The 14,076-nt window shown below is 37.0% G+C and overlaps 1 protein-coding gene across 3 annotated transcripts in view; it reads right to left on the bottom strand.

Moving 5' to 3' along the window:
- NEK11 (NIMA related kinase 11) overlaps nucleotides 1-14,076 on the bottom strand; it is an 82,027-nt gene that overhangs the window by 25,406 nt on the left and 42,545 nt on the right. For all 3 annotated transcript variants that reach the window (XM_059474955.1, XM_059474964.1, XM_059474972.1), the window contains one exon: nucleotides 203-327. In XM_059474955.1, the coding sequence (XP_059330938.1) occupies nucleotides 203-327 (125 nt within the window). The remainder of the gene's footprint in view (nucleotides 1-202; nucleotides 328-14,076) is intronic.

The raw sequence follows: 14,076 nt of genomic DNA, 5'->3' as shown, positions 1-14,076 counted from the left end.
TTTAATCTTGAAGGAATGCAAAAATCTTTCTCATCAATATCTTACAATACACATATAATTAATTCATGGTACTGATATATACACACACTCCTAAAAAATAAAAAATCAGCAATGCCAGTAGGACAAATTCTGGGAAGGAACTCAGTTTTCTCATGGAAAATGAGCATCAAGTGTAAACAGGGTTCTCAAAGGTCACATTTACCTGGTGATTTGTCTTAGAGACTGTCCATGACAATTCTGCATCTTCCTCCTCTTCACTGTCTTCTGAACAGGATTCAAACTCATCTTTATAATATTCTTCTGCAATTTCTGGGTCTTCAGGGATCTCTAAAGGCAATAATAAGTTTATAGCATATATAGAGAAAAAAGAATGATCTGAAAAAGATATAACTGGACTTTATAGCACCAGTGTTATGTCAACAGCAATGCATTCTGTAATTGAAAGCAAAGGATAGGTTCTCAGAGTAAAATGTTGTCTTTAGTGACATGGTAAGCAGGGATAAAGCTGTCTCTGGCAAAGTGCAAATTGTCATCATGTGTGAATTAATGAACCTAAGGGATCTATATTGATATTGCACTGAAATCTCTAAAATATATAATAAATCAGGCTGGAAGGGATCTTATGGCATCATTAATTCAAAGCAGGGCCACTATTGAATTGAATCCAGCTTTTGTGAGCTGAAATTATTACTCAGTTTTGTTTTCTCTAACACACATAACTTGGGGTGAATACAACTGCTAAGCTAAAATAGAAAATAATATATATCAGGTACATGTTTGAAATATATGAGAAATTAAATGTATATATTTTCCCAAACTTTCTTGAAGAAAAACTACAATAAAACAAAAGAAACTAGTATAAAATCAAGCAATGCCTACTTGGATGTCATGCCCTCTCAATTTATTACCATCACAAGTTTTAGTACTAGCAGTGAGTGCAATATTAATGCAGCCAATGAGCCCATGAAGTACAATAATTGGTATTAAAACTCAACACATTCATCACAGCTTGAAAGACACTCCAGCCACCCTGCACTGGGTGAAATCCTTTGGCATCCCAGACTCTGTACAAAAGAATTAGTGAAACAGCTTGAAGTCTGATTGCATCTCCTTCAGGGGGATATTACTACAAAAAATGTTAGTTAAAGACAAAAAATATTTAATATTCAGCTGCCATAAATAATCAGTCATTGTCATAATTTTAGCTAATGCTAATTTCAACCACTCTCCTCAATTAAGACTGCCCCTTTAGAGAAATAAGAACTATCTTCTATTTTACTACATTTAAATAAAGTTCAAACAATATGCCATAAAAATTATTAATCGATTTTTAAATTGTTTTACATGGATAAAAACCCAAAAGGATTCAAACAGGGAAACGCAATTAAAATCCATATAAAAGACATTTGAGTTTGGGCAGGAGCAATAATTCTAATCCTTAAGGTGAAAGAAAGAGAACTCAGAAAAAATAGTGTAGCTATCTGCAGCATTAGATGGTTAAGCTCTCCTGTGGAGATATAAGATCTACTATCTATTGTCTCCAAAGTAATTTCAAAAATACTTCCTTTCTATATAAACCTGATTTAGCTCCAAAATGGTGACCCATTTTTACTCAGGTTTCTGTTTTAAGATATTAATGGAAGCTGCATAAAAGCCCCATGCTCCACTGTCACAATTTCGAATCCTAATCCTTCCTATTTCTATTTTTCACCTTTCTTAGTTTGAAAAAAAAACCAACTAATCAATACCTGACTTTCCAGAAGAACATCCCCAATCCAAAAATATTTTCTCACAAAGAAAGCATTTATTTAATTGCCTGAGTTCTACAAAGTGTCATTTGACAGAAAGTCCAGCACTTTATTAAAAAGAGAATCTTAAATATCATCCTTTCTACATGGAAAGAACACCCCAAAATTAAGATACATCTCCTTTTCCACATGAGGTGATCAATTTTTCTTACTTGCAGAGAGGCCGTCATCCCAGTGATTAGGATAATTTTATTAGGTTCATCTGCATTCTGTCTACGTGCATTCACATACATATAAAACAGCCCATTTATTATGTTGTAATACAAACATCAGACTATGCTGGTGTTTTCTGAGTCATCTCCTCCCACATTCTGCATTTGTTTGTTGCTGTACTAAAAAATGCAAGCCTCCCCTTTCCAACCAAACAAGGTATCAAAATCAGTCTTTTTACTCATCACTGTAACTTTAAAATGTCTGCTCTGGCTGCTGTAAACTCTATTCTTTGTGAGCAGCCCATGGCCATAGAAAACTGGTGATGCCCCTGAACTATGCAGAGAGGCTGGCAGTGGCTTCATTCCACTTCCATGACAGCCTTTGCATCCTTGTTGGAATTATTCACCTCATCATTTGTGAAATTGGTTTGACAGCTGTTCATAGGCAGCCAGTTAATCTGAGCTTAGTAATACAATTTGAAACGCTAGCTCAGATGCTGGAGATGTCCCAGGGTGTACAAGTTTACTGGCCCCAATTCAGAAACCAATTCCAAGTGGCTTTTCTGAAAGAAAATAGCATGTCCAGTGCAGGGGAATTTGGCATTTACCTAATCGAAGTTCTTAAAACTTTTTGGTTTTATGACTGGCATCTTGAAAGAAGGAGCCTTCAAAGCATTTACACATTTATTTAAACTGTTCCCATATAACAAATCTTTGAATCTTAGCAAAGTAGAGCCAGCTCCCAGTCCTCCATGTATTACAGATGCACAAGACATCTCCGGTTCTCTGCAGAATTAGCTGAGTACAGAACAGCTTATCGAGCTGAGACCCAGGATCAGACCAATTTCAGGAACAGATCAGACGGATTTGGCACAGCAGACACCATAAATCAGCCTGGCAATCTGTACCTGTGCTGGCCTAGTGAGTTGCTATTTTCAGCTCAGGACAGGCACTGTCAGGGGAGTTCAGGCCCCACAGGCTTCCATTTCCATGTCTGCAGTCCATCCTCTGGAATATTTGCTATCTGAGTCTTCCCGTAATTCCACGTGATTTCACATACACCTCCAATTTCCACAAACCAGGCGACAAAAGGCTGGTTACTGCTCCCATTCCTAAACATTACTAGTGAAGTTGCACACTTAGTAATGTAATGCAGGAGAAAATTTTTTGGTTTGTGCTTTCAGAGAAGTATTTTTAATGAAAAGGTTGCTCTTTGGGCTAGGCTGTTTGACCACTGCAAAGCCTAGCATGGACGCTGGTGACAGGACCATGACCCTGCCCCTTTGTTCTGATAAATAAAATGGAAATTCAGCTTATTTGTGCCTGGGAGGTACTTGGGTAAATAAGTGGTGCTAGCGAGGGCAATGCCAAGACTATTGTGCTGAAAGAGGAAACAAAACTGCTGCTGCAGAACCCAGGGGATCCCACCTCTGTTTTGACAGCTGGACTGGCATCCAGCTGATCATCTCTGATACAGCATCCTTACATTCTCCATAGGGAGCACAGGGAAGGGTCTGTGGAGCTGCTTCTGCCCCCTCACACCCCCACATCTCTCAGCTGGTCTCTGAAAGCACCTTGTGCTTTATCCAGCTGTGAGTATTGCACCAAGGCCAGTCACAACAGCTTTTATTTGCTTACAAAGCACTGAATTCAAAACAAACTCAGCTGTGGCTTTGGTATTGCTAAATGGTTGAGGCATAGCATTGAGACACTTGATACTTGCTGTTAGATATTCAAAAGAAAACAAACTTTGAATAAAACCATTCCTCTACAGATCTCTTTCTATACAGTAACATGATGCTAATAGTGGAATGAAGGGTAAAAACCCATTATCTAAAAAAAAACATAAAAGCCTGGCTACTTCCCAAGAAGACAAGCTAAACAGAAAACAGAGGAATGTGATACTTGTAATATTTTGCTTAAATCCACCAGAGCTTGTTTCAGGTAGCATGGTAACTCAGCAACAACAATTTTCTCCAAAGAGATGAAAATACTTTGATAAATATCTTTAATTTTCTTCTGCCTGAAACTCATACTTGTCATTGTTGCATTGATGTAGTATTCCCACATTCCAGAGCATGCAGAAGACAATAAGGGAGACGACTTTTATAAAAAGGAAAAAAAAAAACAGTAAAAGGAAAAAAGAAAATAGAATGGTGCAACATATGTAAATTTTCACCGTTTGTATTAACAGTAACAGAGTCACACTTGACTCTTAATGACTGTTTTACTTTTTGATCCAAAGGCTTCATTGCATCTCTGGAAAAAGACAGATTTGCACAGTTGCCATATTCCTACCTTAAGGAAAAAGTTGCTACATTTTCATTTTGTTACACTCCTCAGTTTGCACAGTATCACACAGAGGAAAGCCAGGAGCAAATCACTCAACTGCTGTGACACACACTGCCATGAGACACAATGGACTCCTAAGATGGTGACATGAACCAGGACACCAGAAATTGATGTTACCACACCTCTGCTACCACAGATGGACACAGAGAACTCAGAAAATTGAGACACAGGGCCAGGACAAAGGTCCTGGCAGGACCCCTTCAGTACCACAAAGGTGCCCTTGATCCTTTCCTTTCTGTGGAAATGCATCAGCAAACTCCAGTTTGATGCCATACGAGCAGGTGTTACCTACTGGAGCAGATGCCACAGTGGCACCAAGCTGGGTGCAAGAAGGGGCTGTGGGAGCCGGGTCCCTTCAGCCCTGAGAAGGGAAGGCAAAGGGGAAACCTTGCTGCTCAGAGGTTAAAAGGAAGATCTGATGAGAGGATAAAAGGAAGACGGAGCCTGTCTCTTCACAGAGCTGAATGGCGATTGGAACATCCTAAATTCCAATTTGACATCATGAAAAAAAAAAAGAAAAGGAGTGTGATCAAATACTGGAACAGGGCTTAAAGAAGCTTCAAGAGGTCAATCACTGGAGGTGTTCAAAACTTGATCAGACACACCTAAATAGCCTGATCTGAAAAGAATGACTTTGAGTGGGGGGTTTGACTGGGCTGCCAGGGGTTCCTTCCAACCTAATTTATTTTATAATGCTGTGGTTGTTTGATTCCCCACAAACAGTTCAGAATCTCCCCAGATCTATTTGTCTGTGCACACATATTTAACATACACACTAAACAAGCTAAGCAGAAACTTAGGAGCTGGCAAGAGGAGCTGGTGCTCAGGACTAGGCAGCTCTCTTACAGAGAGCTGTGCATCACTTATCACAGAGGGAGAAAACAGAAAGGGATTTCTGCCTTCAAGGAAGAAAACATAAGGAGCTGAAGCATGGTCAGTAGGAGAAATGCTTGAAAGACAGAGACATGTTTCCCTGAGCTACATCATCCTGAGTGAGAAATTCTACCACAAAGGAGATGAAGGGCTCTGTGACGCTCTGCAGCTCAGGACAATATCCATATGATTAGAAAAAATAAAATAACTTCTTAATTTTAATCTAAGCTCAGTCAGATTGGTTTGGGAGTTTGAGGTGGGGTTTTTTTCCCCTGTGCAAGACAAAACCCTTCAACTTCAAAAGTTTCAAAGAAAATCACCATCCTTTGGTCAGGTATACATGATAAATGCATTTTCAAGCTCTGAAGATTCATTGTTCAGAAAGACAGTGGAATCTTTTTGTCCATCTCTTCTAAACTAGGCAGAAACAGACTCTCAGAACATACATTTAAGAAATTAACTAGGAGATGTACAGGATTTTTGTGCCCATGAAAGTTCTGTACGATCCTTCTGGAGAAGCACTAAAGGACTATGAAGTTATTAAATGAATTATCTTCTGACATGGCCATGAGCAGCTTTACATTAAGTAAAATGAGTTCTCCTAAATGAGAACTAGAAATATAACCAAATTTAAACAGTAATATTTTATAATTTTCCTCTTTGCATTTTAAAAAAAGTTAAAAATCTTCAATTATTTTATGGGTGTCACTGAATGAAGAACTACCTATTATGAAATGGCTGGAAAAAGAGATACAGAGGGGATAAATCAGAGTGGCCTCATGGAAATCATCTACTACTTGATGTTAGAAAGAAAGTAGCAAGTTTCAAATGTTTATCCAAGGAAAAATTACCTTTTTTTAACCAAAATTAAATTTCTAAGAGAAATATTTTATTTGAAGGACACAGTTTTTTCCCCTAAACATGCCACTACCTGGTATTTTTTCAGTAAGTAAAGAGAGCATGAGAGGAAAAAAGATGACCTTAAAAGGAGTGGTTAACAAAAAATGAACAGCAAGAAGGAAGAATTTAATCACTTTTCCCCCTAGTTTTCTGAATAATTTGTTTTTTCTTCTGATTTCCTAGTTGTCACATACACAGAAATGGGAGCTCTGGTAGGCAGTGACAATGAAGACAAAGCCATGCTGCCTTTCAGACATGGTATAAAGACCAGCAAAGCTAAAAATCTCACAAATATTCAGAAATCTTTTTAGCAATGATGGGTGAATAAAGAGAAAGAGCAACATAGTGATTTAGTCAATAGCAAGGAGCATTAAGTGAGGTTTGGAAGCCATTTCATTTATGCCTAAGAGTCCTTATCAGTTTAAAAGTTGCCCTACTACTTGCACTGCTTCCAGCAGGAACAGACCAAGAGATGTAAATTGAAGGAAAAGTGACCCAATGACATCAACTTAAAAACTATCTTACTCCCTGAGTTATTTTAAACTTTTTTTATCAGTCAAAGCATACTTTACAATAAAAACTCAGATTTCCTCCTGAATCTGGCAGATGCTGACCTCCTGACACTTTCCCTTTCAGTCTGACAAGAGTGTTGGGAAAGAAAAAGTCCACATGTTAACACAAAATCTGCCCCTTAAGAGACTCACTTCCTTCTCCCTGAGATTTGGTTCAAGAAGGCCATAATTAAGATTTAAATTGAGGCCATTTTCACAACCAGAAGTTACAGAAAGAGAAGAAAACAAATGGAAACAACCTTGGTGTAAGCACTTGTGCACACAAGAATCTGGATGTAGTAAAGATGCAAAATGTATTTTACTTAGATATAAGCAATAATATAAGTTATATGTTGAACAAGTAAGAAAAACAAGCAAATGATTGCAACCAAGCAAAAAGGTGTTAAGCCCTTATACACCTAGATGAAATTCACTTGTGAAAGCACATATTTAAAAGATCACAGGGGCACACTTTGCTCTGTGAAGCAGAAAATACAGCAGGAGAATTCCACCAAGATCTTCACTGCTGTCACCTTCTCATTCCCTCCACCCAGTTGTCTGACAGTCACATGCAGTGAAAGCTAAACTGGCAGAATAGACAAACTAAATCAGCACTTACAGTTTCTTTCACAGCAAATTCTTCCTCACTTGGAATTGCCTCCAGCTTCTTGCATCACCATATAATTTGTCTCAGCTCCCCAGAAATGCCCTCTAGCTGGTTAAATAAGCTATAAAACTCTAACTGGGGCTGGACTGGGAGTCCTTATAAAATATTTTTCAACACCATCCTATTCACTGATGCTTTGTTTGCAGCAAAAGCCTGGTGCATCTTTATTTACATCAGTTTAGCCTCATGCCTAATGTGCAGTGCAAAGCTATGTTGCTGTGCATGTAGGACAACTTGGAATAGAAACTAGCATCTTTCTAAGGAAGACTTAAAAGACTGAAATTATCTGGAAGTATCTGCTATAGAATCCAGTATGCAGTATTATTTTAGTGCATTTCCTTCTAATTGCTTCCTAAATTCACAGAGGGTTTCATAAATGTTTTTTAACATAATACTTTGGAAGGAGTTAAGGGAATTCCTGTGCCATTTTTAAAAAGAACAGGACAGAATAATTTTAACTGTAGTCATTGACCAAGGTGAATTTTGAAATAGACTCTCTTTATCAATGCCAAAATAAACCAGTCTAAAAAATAGATTAGGAAAAAAGCAGGAGCTGTACAGTAACATAATTTGCTCTCCCCACACTGAAAGTGTTTGGGTTTTTTTACATAACTGCTGTGTAAAGACTTCACTCTTGCAAGTTCCCCTCTGCGAATCTGCAAGTGCAAGTCTTCTTGTAGGAAGTAAGCTATGAATTTTTGTGAAGCTATGAAAATATTTTAGTAGCTAGGCATGTTGAAAAGTAGATAGATTTGGAAAAGATTTCCTGAGGAGCTCTGGGCTACAGTTCAACTCCTCCTCTCTAAAGGTAATACTTCAAGGGAAGAACCTCTTAAATAAAAGCAATAATGTTTTAGTCAATGATAAAAAAGAAAAAAAAAAAGCAGTGATTAAATTTTCACTTTCTGGGTAAAACTGGCAAACTTCATTAAACCTTGATTTTGCTATAATAAAGCAGATTTAGTATTGCTTTAATTGAATCTGGGACAAGTTGGGCTCAGTGTGAAACCGAGCAATGAAAACAAGAGACAGATGAGGAGGTCAGAGGAGCACACTACACCCTCAGATCCTGCAAGAGTCTCAGAGTTTGTCACCCCATGTTCCAAGGACAAGTGTAGGACTGGGAACTGCAAATGCCAGAACTAAACCAGCGAGTTTCTCCCCACAAGCATCCCACACTATCATTGCTGCAAGTCAGGGAATAAGCCTTAGGATCCTGGAAGTAGGGTAATCACAAGGAAGAGAAGACCAATGGTTAACCACAGCAGAACTCACAGCAATTCTGTCCTCTTAATTGAGACAAGATTTCCTGGTTAAAAACGATAATGTAAAAATGATAATGTAACAAGAATAATGCAGAAAGGTGCTCAATGTCATTTATTCTAAGCACTATTCTGCTTTGTTTTTACTTGCTAGACTGAAAAACAAGACAAGACTTGATTTTCCTTAAAGCCTTTGAGCAATGTGATCACTTGTATGGTCATCTTAAAGAGTGTTACTCAGTTACCCATGAGTATGAACAAGGACAATTTTACAGGCACCAAAAGAAAGGTGTGCGTACAAAGATGCTGGAAGATCTTCTCACAAATATTACAGGTTTTTAACCTTCCAAGATTTACAAAACTACCTTGAAAATCCTTCAACACAGTTTGTAGAAAAATCAGGCTAGGGAAAAAGAAGAGTATTTTGTAATGCGTGAACAATTCCTATTTGAGGGCCAGCTGAACTTTGCCCACTTGAAAGTCAAAGCAATATATCCATAACTTAAAACTAGCTATGGAGACACAGGAATAATGCACACAATTACAGTAACTTACTTAGCTATTTTGAAACTGTAACGAAATCAGGGGTTTGCCAGGTGTAATGTATTACAAAATATTAAGCTAATGAATTCAACAAATTATAATCTTTGCAGTATACAGAAATAAAAAAACAATATAATAGAGATCAGAGAGATCATATAATATATCCCTTTATTCATATGGCTTTAATTTGTTACTTTGTTTTTCTGCACAAAGAATTTAAATACCACAAGTATTTAACTGAAGCTATTCTCCTCTTTTAACTTGACCCCTTCCCACACAAAAACATGTTTATTAACTGCAGTAGCAGTTTATGAAGAGTTGGGAGTCTTACAAAAATGGATGTGAACACAACGGAAGCCCCAGCTGGCAATCCAAAAATGCAGGATATAATATTTTATTAGTGCCCCTTATGTCCAGTGTTGTTCTGCTTTGGCTTTCTTTCATTCCAGGCAATGAAGCAGTACAATAAAGACAAGCCCTTAAAAATACAGATACATATATAATTTCTTGAATACCTTTTAAAAAAAATAAATCCTCTCCACCTTTGTTTACCATGTCTCATCAGCTGTGAGATTGATATGACTATAAAGTGGCAATTTTAGCCACAAATGCCAGTCCATAGTTTTAAGTTTTCATGGTTGTTAGAGTGTGGCTTGTGGAATTTAACTCTCCTTATGGTTCCTGTAAAAGGTCTGGGCCTTTGGTAGCTTTGTATCCAGTTTATCTTTCAACTGTAAACGCTGATCCAAACCAGGAGGATCAAGAATGATCATAAGGACATGGCAGATTTGTTGCATCTGGAATTGCATTGAATTATCCTGAAGCACTTTTAGATACAGCTTATGATTTTGTAGCCAATTTTAAGGCAAGTTCTACTGTAGAAATTGAATCAGAAACCCTGAACCTTTAGCTATTATTGTTGTATAACAGGATTATGCCTTGCTCTTCATGCTATTTTCAGCTGCAAAGACTCAGCTCCTCAACTTAAAGGATTTTCTATCTAGTAAACTAAGAAATTTCTGATATTCCACACTACTTTCCCACATAGGTGGGTGCAATACATGGTCTGATACAGATTTCTCTGGATTCTTTACAGTAAGACCCCATAAGTAGTGTTAATTTATTCAATATCTGTACAAAGAATTGAGAGGAACCATGCTGTAAAATCTGGCTTTGTTAGAAGACATTGCAACCAAGGTGAAACCACCTACACTCAAATAATTAATGTGATGCAGTGAGAGATCTGCCATTACCTAGCCCAGTGTGTAGTAGCACACACAAAAGAAGCTGAAGTGGTCTGTCAGTGGAAAATCTAGGGCAATGATGACTTTCTGCATCCTGAAGTGTCAATATCCAGTTCTCTGGAAAAGGGGGTATCTGCTTCTCTGGTTATTCTTTTTGAATCAGAAAAGTGGATGACAATCTCAATCAGATACATTAGAAGATGAATTATAATGCTATATTAGGAAACAATGTATTATTTTTGTGATGCTTCCAGTAGCTTTCTAGAAGGAGGCCACATCATTAAACATTAAACATGTGATGAACCTGCCCAGCTGGAGCTGCCCTGTTCTAACTGGCAGAGGAAGACACTGACCATATTCATCCATAGCAGCCAGGCTGGGTTGTAGGTCATGGATGGTCCTATTATCTTGTTGGTAATATTTTGCTTATGTTTTATAAAATGAATTATTTTATTCCAGCTGCAGTCATTATCATTAATGGAAATGAGCAGTTTAATATGCAGAGTTCTTTTTCACAGCTTTGTTGGGTTTTTTTTTCTATTAGATGAACTGACCTCTGGTTGCCAGCACTACAATATAATTTGCCTCACCAGTACTTTCACAAACCCACTATTGAAACATAAGTACATGCACTGAAAATGCAATAATCTCCAGAAAAATACACATTGACCTATCTGTCCTAGTTCAAATGGAGATAGCTTCTATAAAAAATTGGTTAAGAGACAGGGGGGCGTGTGGGTGGGTGTGTGATGTTAAGCAATTTATTGCTAGGTGGCTTTTCTTTTCGATGATAACAAGAGAAGATGAATAATTTACTTTGTAGGTAACCCTCAGTAAGAACAGGAAACATAGGTACAAGTTTATCCTGACGCATTTTTCATTGTTCATTCCTGCATCATTGCCATGACCTGCAAAATATGCTTTCCAATATTCAGAAATAATTAATCAATAAAATGAACTGCAGAAATGAAGCAGAAAACAAAACATCCAAATCAAAATATAAAGGGAATTCAGTTATTAATCATTAGCTATTCCTAATGCTATTCATTAGCTATTCCATTTTACACTGCTCATTGGAAACAAATGAAGTGTACAGATGCATAAATGCATATATATTCAACACACAAATATTTGAATTCAACACTGACAGTGGCTCAGTGTTTCTGTGTACTATCTCTATACAAATCTTATTTCAGCTCCTTTGTCTCTTGCATGTACTTGGAGAAACTGAAGATGGAAGAGACACAAAGATATCTATAGTAACCCAAAACTGTTCCTAGTAGTACAATATATTCTTAACTGCACTGTCTGCCATAAAATTAAATTATTTGTATGATGAAAATTTCATAAAATCCTGGACACATAAGACAGAGATATCAACATTTTTCAACTAATATTAAACACAACTATAAAACATTTATCTTTCCATAAATATCTCATTAGCAAAAAATAATTTAAGTTTTGTTTTCAAATTAACCAATTTAAAAACCAATGCAGATTAAAACTATTAGATAAAAGACTTGCAAATGAGCAAAAATGCTTTTCGTTTTCTTCTATTTACAAAGGTTTAGTCTCCTAAAGAACATGTTAGTGGTCTAACTAGCTGAAACAATACAGTAAAAACATTTACTGTTCCAATGATACCATCAACATGCTTCAGTTATTTACTTAATATGGCTAACAGTAATCACAGAAGTAATTTTACTCTAGGTCCTTCTTAGCCACTCCATTGTCTGTCTTTTATAAGGAGAATATTTGCTTACTTTTGATAGTATGATTAAAAATGCAGAACTGTTCAGAAACTTATTATAGCACCTTCAGAGAAATAGAAGTCTAAAGGGCATTTTTAAATCTTCACTATTGCAAGTAATGTTACCCTGACCACCTCTCTGAAAATCTGGAGAAAAGTAATAGCCAAACCAAAAGAATCCTTTGTTCTAGTATGCATGCCAGCTGGAGAGACCAAGTCCCAGAACCAGGATAACATAAGAACAAACACTAGATGACCCTGAGAAGTGGAATAACGGAAAATGAGGAAACTCAAAGAACAGAGTTCCAAATTCAAAACTTAGAGCATTAAAAACCAAAAAAATCTATTATATATTCTGAGGTAAGAGCTAGGAAGCATCTTAAGGAAAGAATAAGGATGGAAGGTCCAGCTATGCTAAAAGTGACCAGTGTTAAAACATATGAACCGTATAGAAGTTTATAGAGGTTTATGCACAGGAGGAGAGAAGTAGTTAAGCTGCAAGGCAATAAGGCAACGCATCTTAAAAATTCTAAAGAAACAGCATTTACATGACCTGCAACATTTCTCTTTTGGAATAACAATCTGATAATTTCTTTTAAGATTCTCAAGAACTTGTACCAGTTGTAAACAGTATTGAGGAAGCTTTTCTGTAGTTCACTGAGTTCATCTCCACATCAAAACCACAGGGTCCACTCACATCTTTCATATTCCAGAAAATAAATATGCTTGAAGACTAACAAATTGGTCAGCTGTAGGTGATTTCAAAGAACTCTTTCAAATATCTCTCAAATGCACAAGGCTAAGAGTTAGAATAAAAAATGTTCAGAATATCATTGCTGATTACATAAAACAAACATGGAGAGAAACTTAAACTTCCCAGGGAAGTCTATAGCAGTTAAATGCTTTTGCCATTGCTAAATTTTGTCCTCTGTGAAGTCCAAAACCCCAAACTGCCATATTGGGTTTTGTTTATCTAACCACACTGCCTTGTTCGTCCTGACTTTCAGTTAAGTGTAATCACCACTACTAAATCTGACTCAAGATGCCACAGTATTCAAAACTACTCACTAAAGCTAAACCTTGAGCTTTGTATTTGACACCTTCCACAATGACATACAACTGTGATTCAATAATGGCTTAGATAATTTTCACTGAAAGAGGAGTGCAAGGTGTTTTATTCTCTATTTCTTCCCTTAATCCTTTAATAGTTTGATCTTTCAATACTCCAAATCCTGCTCTTCTCTTTAGCTCATGTTGCAAATTTTAGAAGGACTGCAGGTTAGCCACAGATACTCTGAACTTTCCTCCACACCTGCTGAGTCTGGGCTACTATCCCTAGCTGTTGTCATTAGCTTTTCTTGAGATGATATTTTAGGTCTGCCCTGGTAATTCAAAACTTGCTCCTGCCTTTTCTCTCCTTTCCAAATATTCTGAGTGATTAGTTGTAACTAGGGAGCTTGTTAGTCTGGTTCTCACGGGCTAACTTCTTCTGCTAACATAATAAGGGTCAGCAAGATTAATTAACACGTAAGACAACTTGCTAAAACCATTTTATAGCCTTCCTATAAGTTTTTTTTTTCCTTTTATTCTTGTATAGCCATTGATCAAGAACTAAATTCTGTTGGAAAATCAATAGCTGGAACAGTTTCTACATTTTCAAGTGCAAAGGTGCAATTAATAACTTAATAATTAGACATGTAGGATATGCATGGTTGCACTGAAATGCTTAAAGAAAAGAAGAGCATGAATACTGAATAGAATAAGAACAAGCTTTGACATCAGCTTCAGGAATAACAAGGTATTCAGAAAGCAAAGAAAAGAAACCATGTAATTTCTCTTGCTCATCCACAACTCTTTTTTGTCATGAACCCACCACTCCTCCATCAGAGACTCTGGCACAAGCAATTAAACATGCATTCAGCTTTCTTTGTACAATGGGCTGACCCAGCTTTTGCATCACAGATACAAATGCAT

The sequence above is a fragment of the Ammospiza nelsoni genome, chromosome 1 (assembly GCF_027579445.1).
Source record: "Ammospiza nelsoni isolate bAmmNel1 chromosome 1, bAmmNel1.pri, whole genome shotgun sequence".
Lineage (NCBI taxonomy): Eukaryota > Metazoa > Chordata > Aves > Passeriformes > Passerellidae > Ammospiza > Ammospiza nelsoni.
The sequence above is the reverse complement of the archived record's forward strand: the minus strand, read 5'-3'. Positions and strand labels throughout refer to the sequence as shown.